The 23,247-nt window shown below is 38.8% G+C and overlaps 2 protein-coding genes and 1 long non-coding RNA gene across 3 annotated transcripts; 2 read left to right on the top strand and 1 right to left on the bottom strand.

Moving 5' to 3' along the window:
* The first annotated feature begins 1,934 nt into the window (after positions 1 to 1,934).
* Positions 1,935 to 3,686, top strand: Gm40405. Its single transcript, XR_869486.1, has 3 exons — positions 1,935 to 1,971; positions 2,543 to 2,837; positions 3,647 to 3,686. It is a non-coding gene; the product is annotated as a predicted gene, 40405 (long non-coding RNA).
* Positions 3,687 to 9,304: 5,618 nt separating this feature from the next.
* On the top strand, positions 9,305 to 10,237 carry Tas2r131 (taste receptor, type 2, member 131). Its single transcript, NM_207030.1, has one exon. The coding sequence runs from the start codon at positions 9,305 to 9,307 to the stop codon at positions 10,235 to 10,237; it is 933 nt and encodes a 310-aa protein (NP_996913.1).
* Positions 10,238 to 15,084: 4,847 nt separating this feature from the next.
* Tas2r129 (taste receptor, type 2, member 129) lies at positions 15,085 to 16,047 on the bottom strand. The gene has a single exon (NM_207029.1). The coding sequence runs from the start codon at positions 16,045 to 16,047 to the stop codon at positions 15,085 to 15,087; it is 963 nt and encodes a 320-aa protein (NP_996912.1).
* Positions 16,048 to 23,247: the final 7,200 nt, after the last annotated feature.

Genomic DNA, 23,247 nt, shown 5'->3' with positions numbered 1-23,247 from the left:
AGTACAGGACCTTAGAGAAGTCAACAAGAGAGTTCAGGACATACACCCCACGGTGCCAAATCCTTATAACCTCCTCAGCACCTTGCCACCTGGTCGGACATGGTACACAGTCCTGGATCTCAAAGACGCTTTTTTCTGTTTGAGGTTACACCCCAACAGCCAGCCCTTGTTCGCTTTCGAATGGCGAGACTCCGAGAGTGGACAAGCCGGACAGCTCACATGGACGAGGCTGCCTCAGGGATTCAAGAACTCGCCCACTTTGTTCGATGAAGCCCTACACCAAGATCTTGCTCTTTTCCGAGCCCATAACCCACAGGTGACTCTTCTGCAATATGTAGATGACCTGCTCCTAGCTGCAGAAACACGAGAGGACTGTGAAATTGGGACCCAAAACCTCCTGGGCGAGTTAGGTAAGCTGGGGTATCGGGCCTCTGCTAAAAAGGCTCCGTTATGCCAGATAGAAGTGACCTACCTAGGATATGTCTTGAGAGATGGACAACGGTGGCTCACAGAAGCCAGAAAACAAGCTGTTATGCAGATCCCGACCCCAACCACTGCTCACCAGGTAAGAGAGTTCCTGGGGACCGCCGGGTTTTGCAGACTCTGGATTCCCGGATTTGCCACACTGGCAGCTCCCTTGTATCCACTAACCAAAGAGAAAGGGGAATTCACCTGGACCAGAGAACATCAGCTAGCCTTTGAAACTCTCAAAAAGGCACTGCTGCAGGCTCCGGCATTGGCCCTGCCAGATTTAAACAAACCTTTCACCCTATACATTGATGAAAGAAATGGAGTGGCAAGGGGAGTCCTTACCCAGGTTTTGGGACCATGGAAGCGCCCGGTAGCCTACTTATCAAAGAAACTGGACGCTGTGGCCAGTGGATGGCCCTCCTGCCTGCGAGCGATAGCAGCCACGGCTGTGCTAGTAAAAGATGCTGACAAACTGACTATGGGCCAGAATGTTACTATAGTGGCCCCACACTCTCTTGAGAGCATCATCAGGCAACCACCGGACCGCTGGACGACCAACGCCCGAATGACGCACTACCAGATCCTATTGCTGACAGAGCGAGTAAGTTTTGCACCCCCAGCCATTCTCAACCCCGCCTCCTTACTACCTGAGGCTGACGAGGCCCCTGCATATAAGTGTGAAGAAATACTGGCAGAAGAGACTGGAATCTGGCCAGACCTCACAGACCAACCTTGGCCAGGGGCGATGACTTGGTTCACGGACAGAAGCAGCTTTGTGGTAGAAGGTAAGCGGAAGGCTGGGGCTGCAGTAGTGGATGGAAAGGCTGTCATATGGGCCAGCAGTCTGCCGGAGGGTACATCAGCTCAAAAAGCGGAACTAATCGCATTAATTCAAGCCTTAAGGCTGGCAGAAGGAAGGGCTCTTAATGTCTATACCGACAGCCGGTACGCTTTTGCCACGGCTCATGTTCACGGAGCAATATACCGACACCGTGGACTGCTGACGTCTGCCGGCAAAGATATCAAAAATAAAGAAGAAATTCTCACCTTATTAGAAGCTGTTCATTTGCCCCGTAGGGTGGCAATTATCCATTGCCCAGGACACCAGAAGGGAACTGGGCCCGTTGAAAAGGGAAATCAAATGGCAGACCAAGAAGCTAAAAACGCAGCCCAAGGGCCAATGACTCTGGTGGTGAGAACCCAACAGCCCGCTGCTGAGGAAATAAATAAAAGAACCCTCACAGAAGAAGAGGGGCGAGATTACTTAGCTAACATACACCATCTGACTCATTTAGGAACTAAAAAATTACTAAAATTGGTTAGTAAGTCCCCCTATTACATTCCTGGATTAAAAGGAATTGTGGAAGAGATAGTAAAAAACTGCCGTGCTTGTGCACTTACCAACGCTGGGTCTAGCAGGCTCCAGGAAGGAAAACGACTGCGAGGAGACAGACCTGGAGCCTACTGGGAAACTGACTTCACTGAGGTGAAACCGGCTAGGTATGGAAATAAATATCTCCTAGTTTTTATAGACACCTTTTCAGGATGGGTCGAAGCGTTCCCCACCAAGAAAGAAACGGCTAATGTAGTGATCAAGAAGATACTTGAAGAAATCCTTCCCCGCTTTGGGATACCTAAGGTAATGGGGTCAGACAACGGACCTGCCTTCGTCTCCCAGGTAAGTCAGGGATTGGCCAGACAACTGGGGACAAATTGGAAATTACATTGTGCATACAGACCCCAGAGTTCAGGACAGGTAGAAAGGATGAACAGAATGCTAAAGGAGACTCTGACTAAAATAGCCTTAGAATCCGGCGGAAGCGATTGGACAGCCGTTCTCCCTTATGCCTTGTTCAGGGTTCGGAATACACCTGGACCCCTTGGCCTAACTCCATTTGAATTAATGTATGGGGCGCCCCCACCCATTTTTATGACCGTAGGGGATAAGAATCGCCCGGATGTGTCTTTCTCTCCTTCTTCTAGTCTTTTGGCTCGATTAAAAGCTCTCGAAATAGTAAGAAAAGAGGTCTGGGAACAGCTAAAAGAAACCTATGTTGCTGGTGACACACAGGTGCCGCATCAGTTTGAAGTAGGAGACGCAGTCCTGGTGAGGAGACACCGAGCGGGAAACCTAGAACCGAGGTGGAAGGGACCCTACTTGGTGCTACTGACAACGCCCACCGCGGTCAAAGTGGAAGGAATCCCCACTTGGGTCCACGCATCCCACGTCAAGAGAGCACCCCCTGGAGTCAGCCATGATGAGTGGACTTTGGAGAAGACTACTAATCCTTTGAAGTTGCGCCTGCTTCGTAGGAGCGATCCCAAAAGACTTCAACCCCCACAGTCCTGTTCAACAAACGTGGGAGGTACTCAATGAGGGGGGTAGGGCTGTGTGGACAATCGCCGAGGTACACCCTCTGTGGACTTGGTGGCCTGATCTTTTTCCTGACATCTGTAAGTTGGCTATAGGAGCCCCTCCTGGATGGGACTTGGAGGGGTACTCTGACATTCAGAGGGCACCTTTGACACCCTCTCCGTACGTAGAAAAACATTCGAGAGACCCATGGGGTGGTTGCTCTAACCAAAGGGATAGAAGTATGCTTCGAACCCATCCCTTCTATGTCTGCCCCGGGACCCACCGAAGTCAGTCCCTCAATCCAACGTGTGGAGGTAAGGCTGACTTCTTTTGTAAGAGCTGGGGTTGCGAGACTTCAGGTACAGCCCGCTGGAAGCCCTCCTCGAGCTGAGACTATATTAGAGTAACAGCCAACTATTCCCTAGCGTCTTATGTACCTGGAGGATTTGACCTAGATGAGTGTACTGACTGGTGCCATCTGCTCCGTGTCACCTTCACTGAACCAGGGAAGAGAGCTCTGGGATGGACAAAAGGGTATACCTGGGGTCTTAGGATTTACAAGGAAAGATATGATGAGGGATTATTGTTCACTATCAGATTAAAAATAGAGACCCCCTACAATCCTTTAGGCCCCCCAACCAAGTTCACACCCCTCACCCATACAATTACTCAGCCTACTCCAGTGATTGCGGACTCCCTTAATATGGCCGCTATCACCCAACCTCCCACTCCTCAGGTACCTCTAACTATTACCCCCGCGATTCCTTCAAGACAGAGGATGTTTAACCTAGTGAGAGGAGCCTTTTATGCCCTTAACAGAACTGATCCAAGCGCTACTGAGGACTGCTGGCTATGCCTGTCCTTGGGTCCGCCTTATTATGAAGGAATCGCCTTCAATGGAGATTTCAACAGAACCAGCAGCCATACTTCCTGCTCTTGGGGTACAGGACAAAAACTGACCCTGACTGAAGTATCCGCGAGGAATCCAGGTCTCTGTATAGGTACCCCACCTTCCACTCACAAACACCTATGCGGACAAATTCAGTCCGTGTCCAGAACGGAAGCTAATTACTATCTTGTACCTTCCCCGGTTGGATGGTGGGCTTGCAGTACAGGACTTACTCCCTGTGTATCAACTAAGGTTTTTAATTCATCTCATGATTTTTGTGTCATGATCCAGCTGTTACCCCGCGTATATTATCACCCTGCATCCAGTTTAGAAGAAAGCTATGCTGGCCGGCGGTCAAAAAGAGAACCAATTACTTTAACCCTGGCTGCATTCATGGGAATAGGTATGGCAGTAGGAGTGGGGACGGGAGTGTCAGCTTTGATAGAAGGAAGACAGGGAATTCAGTCTTGGAGGGATGCTGTCAATGAAGACCTAGCGGCAATAGAGAAGTCCATTGACGCTTTAGAAAAATCTTTGACCTCCCTGTCTGAGGTAGTTTTACAGAACAGGAGAGGTCTTGATTTGTTGTTCCTAAAGGAAGGAGGACTGTGTGCTGCCCTTAAAGAAGAGTGCTGCTTCTATGCAGATCATACAGGAATAGTTAGAGACTCTATGCAGAAACTGAGAGAAAGATTAGAGCGAAGGAAACGGGAACGGGATGCTCAACGGGGGTGGTTTGAGTCGTGGTTTGAATCACGACCATCTTGGATAACTTCTTTAATTTCCGCTGTAGCCGGACCAATCCTTATGATATGCTTAGCTTTAGTTTTCGGCCCTTGTATAATAAATAGAGGAATGGCTTTCATCCAGAGTAAAATTGATACAGTAAAACTCATGGTTCTTCAAAGGCAATATCAACCTATAGTTCAGGTAGATGAAGAGTTAGGGGACACCAATCTCTAAAATTCTATGATTAGAATTAGTCTAAACAGAAGAAGAGGGGAATGAAAGGAAATAAAACTGTAATTCATGTAATGTATGTTAAATAGCCCAAAGAGTTGTTTCTGAGCTTTGAAACCTGGGGCTGAGAACATAGCAGAACAGACCAGGACATGCCCGGGCAAGCCCATCGCCTCCCTAGCTCCCACCCCTCTGACCTAAGTTAAATGTTACAGGCTGCTGATGTTTAAATGGACCAATCATGTGAAACCGCGCCAATTCCTCCCCCAGCCCCACTCCTTTTCTATAAAAACCCCTAGCTTCCAAGCCTCGTGGTCGAATCCACTGTCTCCTGTTATGTGAGATACGTTTCGACCCGGAGTTCCGCCATTAAAAAACCTCTTGTTGTTGCATCAAGGTGTTGTGTTCTATTCGTGATTCTTGGGTGCACGCCGAATCGGGAGCTGAGTGGGGGTTTCCCCACTGAGTTCTTTCACTGTCACAGCTCCACAGGTTCACTGAAGGTTTAAAACCATAACTAAGTTATTAATGAAGGTTTGTATAGATAAACCCACTTGATATTTTATCTTCTGTCCTAGCACCTATAATAGATTATTAGTTCCCTTTTTATGACTTTGGTTAATTGTTTTACAACCTCTTAGAATGTGCTTTGAGTAGGAGAAAGTCTGGTTACTAAGAGGCAATTAACTGGTGACACATGGGAGACTAGCAGAGTTCTTATTGCAGTTTTGACCAACAGAAAAGGGCCTAATAGCAGTCTTTCTATACAAGAGCTTAATAATCACTGATATAAGTTTAGGAATTCTTATATAATCACTAAGACTTATTTGTCTATATAGCATCGCTACAAGAGAATACATCTTTGTAGATCTACAGAGATCTGCCCCAAATGTGTGGCCTAATTACTAGTGGTTGTTATATATGTTAAATAATAACAGGAAAGCATATAATAGCAGGAATCTTTCCTAAAATAAATTCTCTTGGGTGTTGCCTATAAGAAGGAATCTTTCGCAGATTATGTAATAACCCAAAGCAGATCATCTCAGGAAGATCACCTGCTATTTATTAGCTTGTCCTATTATGGCTCCTAATAAGACTTCACAGAATTCCATGGAAATGAAGACACATCATATCCAAACTTATATGACACAATGAAAGCAGTGTTAAGAGGAAAAGTCACAGCACTAAGTGTCTTCATAAAGAAATTGGGAGAGACCCCTTCCAAGCAACTTAACAGCAGACCTGAAAGCTGTAACATAGAAAGAAGTAAACACACCCAAGAGGAGTTGATGGTAAGAAATACTCAAAATCAGGGATGAAATAAACCATTTAGAAATAAAGAAAATGACATAAAGAATTAACAAAACAAAAGCTGGTTCTTTGAGAAAATCAATAAGATAGATAAATCATTTCCCAAAGTAACTAAAGGGCACAGAGAAAGTACCCAATTTACCAAAAACAGAAATGAAAGGGAGACATAACAATAGAAACTGAAGAAATTTTAAAAAGCATCAGATACTACTACAAAAGCCTATACTTAAAAAACCCAGAAAATCAGCATGAAATGGATGATTTTCTAGACAAATACTATGTACCAAAGTTAAATCAAGAGCAGGTAAACTATCTCTACAGTTCCACAACCCCTAAGGAAATACACACTGTCATCAAAAACCTCCCAACTAAAAAGGCCAGAGCCAGATCGTTTTAGTGTAGAATTCTACCAGATATTCAAAGAAGAGAGAATACCAACATTCCTACAACTATTCCCCAAAATAGAAACAGAAGAACACTACCTAATTCGCTCTCTGAAACCACAGTTATTCTGATACCTAAAAACTCAACAAAGAAAAGGAACTTCAGACCAATTTTGCTCACAAATATCAGTGCAAAAATACTCAATAATATTATCATAAGCTGTCTTTAAGAACACATCAAAACCATCATTTACCTTGTTTTGATTTTTTAATCTTCTATGTCTTTTTCTTGCTTTACTACAATGAGTGAAGCATTGCAAAATTGAAAACAATATTTATATGAAGACAGCTTATCACAGAATTTGCCTCAAAATCAAGGACAATGATTTCAATGACAGGTAAGCATCATATATACTCTCAGGTTTTTGTTTGTTTGTTTTTTGTTTTAGTTTAGTTTAGTTTAGTTTAGTTTAGTTTAGTTTAGTTTTGTTTTGTTTTGTTTTGTTTTTGAGACAGGTTTTCTCTGTATAGCCCTGGCTGTCTTGGAACTCACTTTGTGACCAGGCTGGCCTTGAACTCAGAAATTTGCCTGCCTCTGCCTCCCAAGTGTTGGGCTTAAAGGCATGTGCCACCACCGCCCAGCATACTCTCAGTTTTTGTTGACAACTTTTTTAATAGAGAAGAAATTGTTTTTACTCTTATTGTTAATAATTTTATAAAATATATTGTAGACTTGATTAACCTTTACTTTCCATTCTAGATTCTTTCATAAATCTTTGTTTTCTTAGAGTTTCATCTTTAATATGTTAATGTGTTTCATAATGTTCAGTTTCTTTGTTTAGACATCACTGACTCTTTAATCAAGCATTTGGCTTCTAGTAAACTAAACTGCTTCAGGTAAATTAGACATGATCTGGTTTATATGTGACCTACACTGATATTTGAGGCTTATTCAAAAGGCAGGGAAAATTCTGGAGAAATCTGAAGGGAAATGAGCCAGTCATCACAGAGTCTTGTTGAATCTTCTCACAGTCAGCTGAAAACCAAAAATTCTAATACAATGAAGCATTTGATTTGAAACTTGAACCATTTCCAGAAGTAAAGCTGCAGCTTTCTAGAAATCTCACCAGAATGTCTTTGTGCAGCTTTAATAGTTCCTGGTTATACCTTGTCACATTATAAGCTAAGACATCTTTGGTGCCACAATATACTCTCACTAATCAGAGAGATTAGACAGAAAAATAAGTTTCTTAACAACTGTTTTAGATAGGGTCATGAAATGACATAAAACACCAATGCTAAGGCAATCCATTATGTTTTCTCATGAGGAGCCCATATGTACACTTGAGTGTGTCTTATTATTTCCCTGAGTGATTTTGTAATTTTATTAAACACTTAACTGTGATTCATACTAGTTAGTTCTGAAATTCTTTTCTTCATCAAAGCCATTAATCCTGGGGTTTTTTAAATGGAGAACCCCAAAACAAAGTGAAATGTTGTGTGTGGAGCAGGCTGTCTTCCCACACACTACCATGAGATGCTCATTCTGTAATTGTTCCCCGGAATAGGAAATGCCCTGAATTCAGGCACACAAGAGCTAGTCTGTGCACCATGTCTGGTTCTTGCATTAATACCACTTTTGTCACGAAGCTTCATTGATTCGTCATCTCAGAGGCTGTTATCATTATTAGTTTCTTTCCATCAGGTGACTCTGGCCCAAAATATTAGGCGCCCTTTAAAAAGTAAAACTACAAATTTTCTTTATTATTTTCTTTTAGTTTTGTTATAATATAGCATGACCTACACACACACACACACACACACACACACACACACACACACAAGTATGCCTCTCCTTTCCTTCTAAAAATCTCACTTAAAGCAATTGTTTAGCTGTCTTCGAAGTCTAGACTGCCACTGTCGTGCTTCTAGCCAAAACAAATGCAACACATAAAATGATAGAGCTCAAAACTTAGGAATCTATTTAACTGTGAAGATCACGCAAGCAAACCTGAGAAACCTCTAGAAGGAAACCACAGCAAATCACTGGAGAGAAGGTGTTAATCTAGTAAGAATAGTTTTTATTTTGGGTATCCTTTTGTAGATTGGTTAGTTCATCCAAAATCCAACTTGTTAGTTCTTCATAAATTGTAAGTGTCTCCAACATCAAAGCACCACTTCTCTCTTTTCCCCTGTATGAAGATGCTTTAAGTACAGAGTTACTCTTTTTCTGTACTGACAGTAATTTAAAAAAATTGTTCACTCATTCTTTTTTGGTGTTGTTATTCTGTGTTCCTCAATGTTATCTTTTTTTTTTCAAAACTTTCTTTTATAAAAAGTCATACACATAGCAAATGCAGTGCATGTTTATGGAATCCATAACTAACTTATTGAGACTTCTCCTAGTACTTTCTTTGAACAGTAACAAAGATATCTGCTTCTACAGAGTGCAGTGTTTCAGGTGAGGAGGAACATATTATACAAATCAGTGAAAAAAAAATCTGATTCAAATTTGTATTTTAATATATTTGACTTTATCACTTCAGATATTACATCAATGGGAATTTTGAAGGCACACAAGTGATGATGTGGGCATAGAGACTGTCTGTACTAGAATTTAATATTTCTTTTAAATATCTTTAAATAAAAATATGATGCTGTATTCATAAACAGATCTTTATAGATTAAGTATGAGATTAAAGTTGGAAAAACAAAAGACAAAAACCTAGGACTAAGAATTTCCTTAAGTATGTGTGAATATCAACCTAATGGAGGAAGTTTCCAATCAAAGCTGAAATTACAGTAAAAAGGAGGAAGATAAATATGGAAAAGGATGATTTTCTGTGGAAGTTTGTTTGAGAACTGATCCACGAGACAAATTGCTAGAAGTGTGGATTCCCTTTTACTATTCAACTGCTTATAGGACTGGATCAAATGTATATGATACTGGTAAGAGCAGTATTTATAACTGGAATGCTGGGAAATATGTTCATTGGACTGGCAAACTGCTCTGACTGGGTCAAGAACCAGAAAATCACCTTCATCAACTTCATCATGGTCTGTTTGGCAGCTTCCAGAATCAGCTCTGTGCTGATGTTATTTATTGATGCAACCATACAAGAACTAGCGCCTCATTTCTATTATTCTTACCGTCTAGTAAAATGCTCTGATATATTCTGGGTTATAACTGATCAACTATCAACATGGCTTGCCACCTGCCTGAGCATATTCTACTTATTCAAAGTAGCCCACATTTCCCATCCCCTTTTCCTCTGGTTTAAGTGGAGATTGAGAGGTGTGCTTGTTGTTTTTCTTGTATTTTCTTTGTTCTTATTGATTTCTTATTTTCTACTGCTTGAAACACTTCCTATTTGGGGAGATATTTATGTAACCCTTAAAAACAATCTGACCTTATTTTCAGGTACAATTAAGACCACTGCTTTTCAAAAGATAATTGTTTTTGATATAATATATTTAGTCCCATTTCTTGTGTCCCTAGCATCATTGCTCCTTTTATTTTTGTCCTTGGTGAAACACTCCCGAAGCCTTGACCTGATTTCTACCACTTCTGAAGATTCCAGAACCAAGATTCATAAGAAGGCCATGAAAATGCTGGTGTCTTTCCTCATTCTCTTTATAATTCACATTTTTTTCATGCAGTTAGCACGGTGGTTATTATTTTTGTTTCCAATGAGCAGGCCAATTAATTTCATCTTAACATTAAATATCTTTGCCTTAACTCACTCATTTATTCTCATCCTGGGAAATAGCAATCTTCGACAGAGAGCAATGAGGATCCTGCAACATCTTAAAAGCCAGCTTCAAGAGCTGATCCTCTCCCTTCATAGATTCTCCAGTCTTTACTAGAGGAACAGCTTAACAGGGAGACTTGGAAGGTCACTGGCAAATTATTCTTCTTTGATTTCTTTTAAGTACTGCTGAACATATATGAACTGTCCCCAGAGCATAGTGCTATCTTATGAGAAGGATATCATCTCACAGTCTGGTTATAAAACACAAACCAATCTTTTTATAATTTCTTTACAGCATTGCTAATAAAAGACTTGTAGTCTCAAATATTTTAAAGAGAATAATTAATTTTATAGGCAAAAGGTATGAAATTACAATTCACAGGGAAGGTTCATGACTCCTTAGATATTAAAGTTAATTGTAAGCCACAATAGGCAGAAGATGAGCAAAATGTTGATAGGAGATAAATAAAATCTAAAGTTACGGAGAAAAAAAACATCAACTTGCCTTTTAGATTACTTTAAAGCTCTCTCTCTCGCTCTCTCTCTCTGTATCTACTTACTTTATATATACAAATGTTTTGTCTGCATGTATTTCTTTGCACCATATAAATGTCTAGTATCCAGAAGGTCAGCAGAGGGCATCAAATTCTCTGGAAAGAGAGTTACAAATTGCTGTGGGTAACACTGGGTGCTGGGAACTAACCTGAGTCCTCTGCCACAGCAACTGCTCTTCCCTGCTGAGTCATGTTTTAAGTCTCCACAACTTAAACTCATTGTTGATGTGGTCATTGCATAATGATGAATTTACATTCTAAGGTTTGTATCATAGGTAGGAGGGCTGGTTTTAATCATATTCTAATGTTCTTATACAAACCCAGGTTTTGTAAGAGACTGTATTCTATCATGAGACTCTTTCCCCACACCGCCAATGTAACATTTTTATTAATTTTGAGGGGAATTTTATACAGTGTACCCTGATCACCCTTGCTTCCCACTCCTTGCAGGTCTACCCTCCCACCATTGCTCAATCCCCCCTAAAAGAGAGAGAAACAAACCATGTCCAATTTGTGTTGGACACATACTCAGTGGAACATGGCCAAACCCCTAGTGAGCAGTTCCTTAAAGAAAACTAAGCTGCCTCCCCACCACTACCACCATAGGGCATTAACTGTGAAGAGCTACACTTTAGCTATTTTATCACCAATTTAAAAGACTGTCTTCAATAGCTTCCTCTATGGACTGTTTCTGGTTTTAGTGGGACAGGGAGAAGGGGTCAAGAGGTTGTCACAGAAACTTTTGATGTCTCTTATTCTCAGTTAAAGTCCACTGCAAAAGAAGTCTGCTGGCTCATAGAAGCTTGCAACAGCATGGGCCAGTGACATCATCATGATTTCTGGCAACAATATGGACCACAAATATCATGGCTCAGGTGGCATTACGGACCACAGACATCAACATGGTCTCTGGCAGCAAGAACCAGAATCTTTTGAGGAGGCTTCATTCAGAAAATGAATTTTTCTTCATCCCAGATATACTGATGTTGCTCAATCAGAGTATTAGTATGGTTGGGCACCATATTTGGGGACAGGACCTTCAATATTTCCAGGCTGCTGTGTAACACATTATCTTTAGTGTCAGGTGCCCTTAGTGTCAGGACATGACCATCATGTATGCGCCTGTGGGCAGAAATACATCTTTGTACTTTCTTACACCTAGCAGGGTGAGTAGCAGGAGCAGCGGCATTAATACTTCCATACCTCTGGGCAGCCTATCAGGTATCATCTAGGCAAGGTAAGCCCAGTAGTGGCCCAAGGCTCCTGGTGTCTACTTGGCAACAACATGCTCCTTTGTCTGCACTGCCATATCTATGGCTGGTTCTCCATCCCTAGTTCTGCTTCTCTCAGGTTTTATACGACTCTATTCCACATTCTATTTTTCCAGTTCCATGAAACCAGTGTTTAAAAGTATCATCCCATAAGACCGGCCTTTTAAAGGTTATTCTGGAGATATTGCAGAGTCTGCAGGCTCATCCTCTGCTGCCTTGTCTCTTCTTAAAGGCTCTGTAGGTTTCTCAGTCTTACTGGCTGGAGTGGCCCCATAGCCACACAGCTTAAATTTTCTTTTCTTTTCTCTTTCTTTCTTTCTTTCTTCCCTTCTTTCTTTCTTTCTTTCTTTCTTTCTTTCTTTCTTTCTTTCTTTCTTTCTTTCTTTCTTTCTTTCCTTCTTTCCTTCTTTCTTTCTTTCTTTCTTTCTTTCTTTCTTTCTTTCTTTCTTTCTTTCTTCCTTCCTTCCTTCCTCTCTCTCTCTCTCCCTTCCTTTCTTCATTCCTTTCTTTCCCTCCCTCTTTTTCAACCCCTCCCTCTCTTTCTTCTTCTTTCCCTCCCTCACAATGTTTTAAAAGAAAATACCAGGAGCCTTACTGAGAGTTTGTCTCCCAGCCTCTGATATTTATTTGTTTTAAAGCAGCTTTCTGAAACGTGAGATAATCAGGGGCACGTTTTATATGGTGGACACACATGAACTAAATCACTTCTTCCTTTCTCAGAAAGCATTTACATGTAGCTCATGTAACATTTCAGTGAGTCAGAAAACAAGGAGAAGGCAGTGTGGGTCTACATATACCAAGTCCTTAGCAGTCAACTCTTCAGCCAAACTTTCCAAAAGGCAAGTCTCAATGATTTGAGGAAGTAGTAATATTCAAACAAAGTGGACTAAACAAATGCTAGTCTTTTATCAAAGAAGGCAGAAAATAAAGGCAAGCCTTTAATAATCTGATAAATGTTGTATCTAAATCTAATATTACCCCATTTATGAATAATTTTGTTTTTATTTCAACAGAGAAGAACACAGTTTATAAAAGACAGAAGTAAATCCTTAGGGGAACTCTGTCCTCAAGCAGCAAGCAGCTTTTCTGGACTAAGCTTTGCTATGCATAGGTAGCCAAGGCCTTTATATTCTATCACTAATCAGTATACTCCCAAACTAAACCTTTATCCACTCAACTTTAACAGACAACCTTCCTTTTCAATTTTGATAGAGCCACCAAGAGTCCAGATTACTTGACTCTGTTGGTCTTCCTGTGAAATTACTATCTCCTGCAGAGCTCTCAGTCCTTTCCCCATATCTTCCATAACACTCCCTGAGCTGCTGCTCTGATGTTTGGCTGTGGGTCTCTGCATCTCTTTCAGTCATCTGCTGGGTGGAGTCTCTCAGAGAGCATTTATGCTAGACTTTTTTCATGCATGTCCTTTTGGGTCTGGGTTACCTCGCTCAAGATGATATTTTCTATTTCCATCCAAGAATTTGCAAAATTTATGATGTCTGTGTTCTTAGTAGCTTAGTAGAATCCTATTTCATTGTGCAAATAAACCACAACTTCTGTGTCCATTCTTTGGTTGAGGAGCATCTGAGTTGTTTTCAGTTTCTGTACTATGAATAGAGCTGGTATAATTATAGTTGAGCAAATAACTTTTTGGGGTGGTGGAACTTTTTTTTTTGATATATGCCTAGGAGTGGTGTAGGTGGGTCTTGAGGTAGCACTACTCACAATTTTTTGAGTAACTGCCAGATTGATTTCCAGAGTGGTTGTACAAGATTGAACTCCCACCAGCAAAAGAGGAGTCTTTCCCTTGCTCTACAACCTCATCAGCATTTGCTGTCACTTGAGTTTTTGATCTTAGCCATTCTGATTGGAGTAAGATGAAATCTCATGGTCATTTTGATTTTCATTTAATTGATGACTAAGAGCTTCAACATTTCTTTAAGCACTTCTTGGCCATTTGAGATTTCTCTGTTGTAAAGTCCCTGTTTAGGTCTGTACCTCATCTTTTCTTTAATTTTTAATTTTAATTTTTAATTTTTAATCATTTAATTTTATTTTTTATGTTATTTTTTTTTTTACTTGTGCACTTTGAATCCAGCTCACTGTAAACTTTCAAGTTACCCCTCCCACAGTTCTTCCTGCAAACCTCCTTTGCATTCTTCCCCGGAGGGGGTAAAATAATTCTTTAATTCTAAAATAAGTACAATTACATCGTACTGGATATCTAACACCCTGAATACAGGCACAAGTTGTGTTTCCATCTGTGTTTCATATCTTAAAACATTGGAACTTTTGAAAATGTGTTTCACACATTCATTTAATTTCTACTATTTAAACAATTATAACGACATGTAAAATTGGCTGAGTTAGGAATGGTGGGTTAGCTCAGTGGGTAACTTTTCTTGCTGCCAGGTCTGGTGACACTTGATCTTTAGAACCTACATGATGAAAAGAACCAACTACTTCACCCTGTTTTCTAACCTTCACCTGTATGTTTTGTTATTTAAATGCACACACGCGCGCGCGCGCGCGCACGCGCCTGCACACACACCCCACTGTCTACAAAGTAAATAAATGTTTTTAAAAGGGTTTATGCTGATTATGAGAATCTCACAAAATATAGTGACTTTCTATTTGTTTGATAGCCAATGCAATCTCAGCCCGGGTACACGAAGATAAAAAGAAGCATTTATGTGTAATTACTGTATCATGAAATTATCATGAGCTCTACTTATTTTCCATATTTAAAATTAGAGAGAATTATAGCACATGGCTGAAAAATATGCAAATATACATTATATCATCCTAAAATTATAAGTGTATTTAAGAATTTTAAATTCTGAAGCTAGTATTTGATTATCATAATTATAATTGAGTAGCTCATGTGTCTCAGCATTTGCCAAACTCTCAATTAAACCTAAAGCAAGAAATCATTTTAGTGATCTGATATCTAAAATATACTATATCTTGTATATTATAACTTTATAATTTTAAATTATATTTGTATATTGTGCTTCTCTGATGTGATACATTTGCATATAACTTTTATCAGATATAACACAAAATTGATGAAGCAATATAAAACAATTTTTTAAAGAAAATTAATAATCTTAGAGAATCTCTTATGAACTCAGTTTCTTTTAGAATATGCAAGATGATCTGCAATTTATGTTAGGAATCCATGATGTAAACCTCTGCTTCAGCCACGATAGCACAGAAAGAAAGGTCCCTCTCAGGTTTGTGTCTCTACAGATTAAGACACAGGAGTGTCCTGAAGGAAAAACTGCTGCAACAATCTCGCAGAACCTAACGTAAAGAATGTTCTTCAACAACTCACTCCTCAAAATTTGCATGGAAAGAGACAGAAAGAAAATGGCACAGAGTAGGACATAGGTGACCATGGTTTGCAAGACTCTGATGTGGGCATCTGCAAGGACATCTCTGCATCTTTGTGCATGCTGTTGCATCTTCTTGTAATGTCTCCACAGGGAGAAGATGAGCAGGAGAAAAGTGGACTGGGAAAGTGTAAAGGGTATAGATGTGAAAATACAGTTGTTAATGACTAAAATAACCCTGTAAAATGAAGCAGTATTATTCGAAGTGAAATCATACAGTAGATGTTCTCTGTAGTCATCTATCTTGGTATCAATGTATGAGTTTATCAGCAGAGTGTTTAGAAACAAGAGGCCCAAAGACATGAGCAAAGTCCCTGAAACCACCTGGTTAATTCTCATCTTTAAGTAAACAAAAATAGAGTTAGGAAAATGAGCTATTTTAAGAAAATAATAAAGGCCAAGGCATGCAGCAAGCCACATGCTAAAATGATTGCTGAAAAGCAAATGGAAATTAATCAGTTTTACCACTCTTCTAGTTACCAACACGTGTGTGTATAGCGTAGACACTGCTATAACAGTGAATACTGTTAAAAGAAGGTAGATTCTGGAGAAAGCCAAGGCTGTGAGTATTTGATTCAGTGCAGAGATCTTTCTTCTCTTGTACCAGTGTATGCAGTTCACCAGAGCTATGAATCCATTTCCAATCCATCCTATTATTATTTCCACAATTACAATGAATGTAAACATGTTCTGTACGATTCCATCCATTGTCTGTAAGGCAAGTTATGATTCATGAGGTCACTGTAAAAAAATTAAAGAGCTCTATCTGAGTATTGAATCCACATAACAAACTCAATTTTTAAAAAAAACTCTGTGCAGTAACAAATAGGAAATATCAAGCTTTGACAATATTAAGCTCACAACATATCTCTTTTTCTGTGAGAGCGACTTTTTTCCCCCTTTTCAGTTCAACCAACTCTACCCAATATACACACTGTAGACCAAGTGGTGTGGAGAATATTTGAGTGAATACTAAAGGAAATACTAAGTCTTCATGTTCAAAGATGAAAATAAATACCTATTATTTTTATTGCTTCCATGATTCTGCCACAACATTTTCATCTGACTACTGTAGTTATGGGCAAGTAGCTTCATATGTTCTAACATATAGTGGGCAATCAGAACCTAGACTTGTATCAGGAGCTTTCTGAGTATAAGGGATGACAGAGCTAGTGTGTTGCAGAAGCTCTTAAAGCAGACATTTGGATTTGTCTGATAATGCCCCAGACATTACAATTCATCTAAACCTCCGCACTGAGGAGATAACTGTACTTGTATATTATTTACATTTGAGGCACAAACACCCATAAAATATACATTTACTCAAATCACAATCTTTTTTTTCCACATTCAAACGTTTACAAACAATCTTAGCTTTTATTATGCATCCATGATCAGTCCTGTTTCAGTTGTTCTGACACTTTCTAAAATGCTTTACCATATAAATGCTCAGAATTAAAGTAAAATTAAGCAAACTTAGAACTTTTTTAACCATCCATGTTGAATGGTACTAACATTTCTGTTGTGTTTATGAAACAGAACTGAGCAGAAATGAGTTCATGTATTCAACAAGAATTCTCATTTTCTACCCTCCCCTTGCCCACTTTATTTCTTCATTAACCACAAGTGACTAACAAATGATGATTCCCTAGCTTCTCACACCATCCTCCAATATCTATTCAGTTATCATCACTCACAGAAACAAAGTCAAATAAAACAGGTTGGTTAAGATTTTAAAATGAGCTTCATCATACAATCATTGATCAATGAGTAGGGTTAATTAGGACCAAGAGGTAAATTTAGGAATAACTACCAAAATGAAAGGAAAATACATGTCATTAGTTTTAGAGATCAAAGAGAAACACATGAGGGATTTCACTACAAAGGTTTAATACCATCCTCAGCCTCCTAAATCCATTATCTTCTAAAAACTGAATATACACTAAAAATCCATACAATTTTACAATTTTTACATCAAAGATATAAAAAGAAGGGATTAAAGGATAGAATGGGAATTTTTTGAGTCAATTCCTATGAGTTGAAAAAATTCACCAACCTCCAAGGGTAGAAACAATCTGGCTGTTCTCTGAGGTGGCAAAGATGACCTCAAATAAGAACAGAAACAGAAATGCAAACACCTGGGGTGTGGCTGTGTAAAGTAGGTAAAGATGGTAGTGTTTAATGGGCTATATGATGACTATTACATTGGCAAATTAGTATGTATTCTTAGAGCTCATGGGGAATATGTCTATGGGAGCAAGTCTTCCTTCTTTTCTGCCCTAAGCATATTTATTTTAAAATGACCTCCAAAGTCTCTTTTCTGGGAATGGGTTGACCATTTAACTCAGAGATAAGGGAGGATAAACAGCCCAACAATGTATCCTTGAGAACAGCAAAAGGCAACCATTTCAACAGATGTTACTATTATTTTTTCAATGATGCCAAAAAGGAATAGTGTAGCTGGAATTTCAACCATGGAAACTCATGCCTGGGGAGAAATCTCAACTTTGATTTCAGGCTGACTATTTTACTTTCCCCAGTGAGTTTTCATGTGGAAGCTGTGACAAGTTCCACAATATGTCTGTTGCTATCCTTTCTTTTCTTTAAATGCCTCACCACAGTGAACATTCTGCATCGCCTAAAACTATCTAATGGAAATTCCATTTGAATATCTTGAAGGGTCTCTCCTAGTTAATTTCTAATGGATATTTTCAGTATTGGATATGGTGCTATTGTGCTATTTTTCGTCTATTTATTTTTTCTTATTTGTTCTTTTACTTTGATATGTTTAATAAATTCACACATCCAAAACTCAAAATATGTCTGTAGTAGATCATTTTGTACATCATACAGAAAAAGTTATTAGAAAATAAAATTTTGTTTTCTGTAAGGGAGGTCTGTTTTCACCATGGAGCTCTTTGCTTAGTCATAGAACTATACTTTTCATTATGGATGAAAATATCATAGATTTCCCCTGGGGAAAGACCATCTTTCCAGACAAGTGTAATAGTACCAAGGACAATTCTAACATACTTCATTTGTAAACTAAAATATGAAGTGAGTACCAAAGAGAGGGGCAGTGACTTTACCTGTTTTAGAGACAATGTTTCTGTAAGTATATTTTGCAAGCTTTAGACTTCTTTACATTTTTTTATTGATACCCTGGCCTTTTTCATGATTCTAATGAATTCAAGCAACCAAAGAAAATTTTACCCAAAATTTTTTCTATCTGGGTCATTATAGCTATAATTCTTATATAATGTACACATTTCTATAAATATTTAAAATACTGTACTAAATATAAAATCAAATTAAATGCTCGAATACCATCATTTTAATTTAGCAAAAATTAAAATAAGTATTGTAAAAATTTCTCCTTCTGAAATATTTTTAGAGTCAATGCTAAAGGCACTTGATAATAGTAGAAAGTTTGATTTATTGCAAGATGATTGAGAAATTCTGCCTTTAAACATTAATTCCTATCAAACCCATGAGACATGTTTAGCTGGTTTCTCATTGGGACAAAAATGAAAGTTAACAAGGTAACCTTTGAACTGAGCGCTGAGCCTTATATTTGGAGGACACTCATTTGGGAAGAGCAGGAAGGCAGCTGAGAAGTCATCCACTGTGAGATGGGAAAAGATAAATAAACAGCAATGAAGGAATAATGACCTAAAAGTCCAGGAAGAGCTGAGAAACTCCAAAGAGGAATATTGTCATGCTGATGATATCATCTGCAGGAAGTTAGGATCTGCAAAATGCATCTGATTAAAAAATTATTCTATTGGTATTTAAAACTTTGAGTTTATAGAGGAAGAGATCAGCTTATGAAATCTTCCACCCCTTTCTACCTATACCCAAACTCACCCTCACCAAGTCTCAATGATAACAGTCTCTGCACCCACTCGGGAGCTGCTGCCTTCATTGTTCTTAATAAAGAAACACCTGATTCTGTATAGGGGCAAGAATGTTGACTACCTTTCTCCAGTGTTGCTTTATGTTCAGGCTGATGACTCTAGAATGGTTAGATTCATGGATCTGGAGTAGGTGACAGCCATATGACATGGATCTTTTGTTTGTTTGTTTTGTTTTGTTTTGTTTTTTTCGAGACAGGGTTTCTCTGTGTAGCCCTGGCTGTCCTGGAACTCACTCTGTAGACCAGGCTGGCCTCGAATTCAGAAATCTGCCTGCCTCTGCCTCCCAAGGGCTGGGATTAAAGGCATGTGCCACCACCGCCCGGCATGACATGGATTTTTTTTTTTTAATTAGGTATTTTCCACGTTTACATTTCCAATGCTATCCCAAAAGTCCACCAGCGTCTGGTTAAGTGTATAACCCTAGAAGACTGAACTGAAAGGTGACAACCTGAGGTTGTTCTTTGCAATGAGAGTGAAAGGACTTCACTCACTTCTTAGCATGGAGGCAATAAAGTGACCAGCATTCGAGGATTGGCATCACCCTGTGATCTGTTGGTAAACAAACAGAGAGTATGACATCAGAATCTCCAGGACATGTCATGAGATAGTTTCTCAGTGATCAATTGCCAACCACAACAGAAAAGGCACATCTACATGATTTCCTGGGACAGGATTGGGTAACTGATACTATCACCTGGGCATGCTATCAGCCCATGTGCCCTGATGCTCTTTGAATGTAAAATTATCTCTAGAGTCTTAGCTTATGCCTTTCTTAATGGATTGTCCAGGAGGATCAATGGGTTTGTAGTAACTTACCTAAGTGTGTGATACTCAGTCTTGACAACTGCCAAAATATTCACATTGTCTTTAACCTCCAAGAAAAATGACACAATTGTTAGAACACAAGATGAATGCAGAATATCACAGATTCATGATCTACAGCTGTTCTCCAGGATAGAGTCTTCATATAACAGCAACATGCCCTCTGGTGTATTGTTTGTATATGGAACTGTTGTCTATAAATTGGTAATAATTTTGTTGGAAAATTCAAATCAATGCCATTTGGTGTTTTAAAAACAACAGCTCCCTTCCCCATGCTTTATTCTCTACTGCCTCAATGCTATTCATGTTAGATTTTAAATTTGTCTCACTTATAACAATACAGATTGAAACCAAGACCTTCCAAACTAAGGGCTTATTTTGTGAGTGGAAAGAACATGCCTATTCCATACTATCAATTTTATTCACATTTTATGAAATATAATTTTAATTAAATGTATTATTTAATCTGTGATAATAAGGACCAATGAATTGGAAATGGTAAAATTCTTAAATAATGTAACAGATGACAGAGAATCACAAAATATCATGTTGTTCATTCTTTGTTTGTCAAGGTACATCCTCTGCATTTTTGGACTAAGCATGATTGCTCAAATAATCATTTTATTTAATATTATTTAATATGGTCTTTGCTCATCTTGAAGAAGTCTTATGAAAAATAATTCAGGAAATTTCATAATAGTCCCATATTTTCTTCTCTGTTATTTCCAATGAGTTCATATACTTTTTTAAAAAATTAGAAAGTATTTTGAAAAAATATTAAATTAAATTACTTCTTAGCAAGGAAACTGTTACTAATTACAAATAATGGTAGAATAAATGTTGTTTATGTATACAAATCCAAAAAGCACCATAAAGAAATTAATTGCTCGCTATTAAAGAATATGCATACAAATCTACCAAAACAGATTATATACTCTCCAAATCTACTTTATTGTTATAAACTCCATATACCTTTTATATTCTACCTTGTCAGCAGTCACACTGCTAATATACTTGCACCAAGTATATATTCTACTGATATTCTGACTAGAATTGTGGAATTCTCTGACATTTGCTCTTATTAATGCTTCCACTTATGGAAGCACATAGATGCAGCATGAAGCCAGCACCTGCAATCTTCAGTGGTGAAGTGTTTTGTTTTGTTTTTTTTTCCCTTTTGTGGACTGTTGTTCCTTGTATTTATGATTCTGTTCTTTCATCAATTTTTAACTAAGGTATTATTTTTCACCAACTATCTAAAGCTCCAGAATCAAGATTCTAGACATTGTCCCCTATAGGAGTAACTGGATCTCATCTTCCATGGTTCCTGCCCATAGTGGTGGAAAGGTTTTATAAACAACAGAATTATAACTCTATCTCCAGAGCTGCTTTGGAGAAATTTAAGGCATTGGTTTGAAACTGTGAACAAACACATGTTTAAAGAGTGGTATATATATAACTTTAGTTTATATTTAATTATCTGATATATTTATTTTTTAAATTTTTTTATTATTTTATTATTAAAAATTTTTAAAATATATATTTAATAATGATCAGTCATAGCACCAAGGTTCATAGAAAGGTCTAGAAATTTTAGACCTTTTAAGTTTTCATCTTGTTAATTACCATGTTCATTGTGTCTGTAGTTTGTCTGAAAGGAGATTTTTTTTAAGCATCTAAATAAACCATAATACTAGAATAGATCATTCTTAGAACTTATCCTAAGTTTGAAGCAAGCAGCCAGAGCATGCGTGTGTGTGTGTGTGTGTGTGTGTGTGTGTATTATAGCTCTGAAAATAGCCAAAATAAAGGATCTCCTATTTTCTTTCTTGCCTCAGTCACTAGAGGAACACCAGTACACTGAAGACAACCCAGAATTCTGGAAGCAAATTCATCCATTACATGGACAGAAATGGTGGCTACCAGAAAGTATAATTATGGAAGCAGAAGTACATACATAAATATGATTTCTTCTTTTTTTTAATTAATTTATTTTTTAATTAGGTATTTTCTTCATTTACATTTCAAATGCTATCCCAAAAGTCCCCCAGACCCTCCTGCCCCCACACCCCACCCACCCACTCCCACTTCTTAGCTCTGGCATTCCCTCTTACTGAGGCATATAAAGTTTGCAAGACCAAGGGGCCTCTCTTCCCAATGATGGCTGACTAGGCCATCTTCTGATACATATGCAGCTAGAGACACGAGCTACAGAGGTACTGGTTAGTTCATATTGTTGTTCCACCTATAGGGTTGCAGACCCCTTTGGTTCCTTGGGTGCTTTCTCTAGCTCCTCCATTGGGGGCCCTGTGGTCCATTCAATAGCTGACTGTGGGCATCCACTTCTTTGTTTGCCAGGCCCCGGCATAGCCTCAGAAGAGACAGCTATATCAGGGTCCTTTCAGCAAAATGTTGCTGGTGTATGCAATGGTGTCAGAGCTTGGAGGCTGATTATGGGATGGATCCCCAGGTATGGCAGTCTCTAGATGGTCCATTCTTTTGTCTCAGCTCCAAACTTTGTCTCTGTAATTCCTTCCATGGGTGTTTTGTTCCCAATTCTAAGAAGGGGCAAAGTGTCCACACTTTGGTCTTCATTCTTCTTGAGTTTCATGTGTTTTGCATATTGTATCTTGTATCTTGGGTATTCTAAATTTCTGGGCTAATATCCACTTATCAGTGAGTACATATCATGTGCATTCTTTTGTGATTGTGTTACCTCACTCAGAATGATGCCCTCCAGGTCCATCCATTTGCCTAGGAATTTCATAAGTTCATTATTTTTAATAGCTGAGTAGTACTCCATTGTTTAAATGTACCACATTTTCTGTATCCACTCCTCTGTTGAGGGACATCAGGGTTCTTTCTAGCTTCTGGTTATTATAAATAAGGCTGCTATGGACATCGTGGAGCATGTGTTCTTCTTACCAGTTGGAACATCTTCTGGATATATGTCCAGGAGAGGAATTGCATAATCTAAGTTCATTTCATTAACACTGGGTCTCTTGATGTATATTGAGGTTTCTGCAGCCTTTTCCTGTCTGTGATCAACACACACCAGAAAAGCTTCTTAGGACACTACAGGATAAAAAGCATAACAGTTTGCAGAGTTTTCTCACAGCTCAGAAGTTTTAAGCTGGGCTGGGTGGCGCATGCCTTTAATCCCAGCACT

The sequence above is a fragment of the Mus musculus genome, chromosome 6 (assembly GCF_000001635.26).
Source record: "Mus musculus strain C57BL/6J chromosome 6, GRCm38.p6 C57BL/6J".
Classification (NCBI taxonomy): Eukaryota; Metazoa; Chordata; class Mammalia; order Rodentia; family Muridae; genus Mus; species Mus musculus.
The sequence above is the reverse complement of the archived record's forward strand: the minus strand, read 5'-3'. Positions and strand labels throughout refer to the sequence as shown.

What these genes read in the sequence shown, in the direction of transcription:
- Tas2r131 (NM_207030.1), top strand. Translation starts at nt 9,305, where the DNA reads ATGTATATGATACTGGTAAGAGCAGTATTTATAACTGGAATGCTGGGA.
- Tas2r129 (NM_207029.1), bottom strand. Translation starts at nt 16,047, where the DNA reads ATGGATGGAATCGTACAGAACATGTTTACATTCATTGTAATTGTGGAA.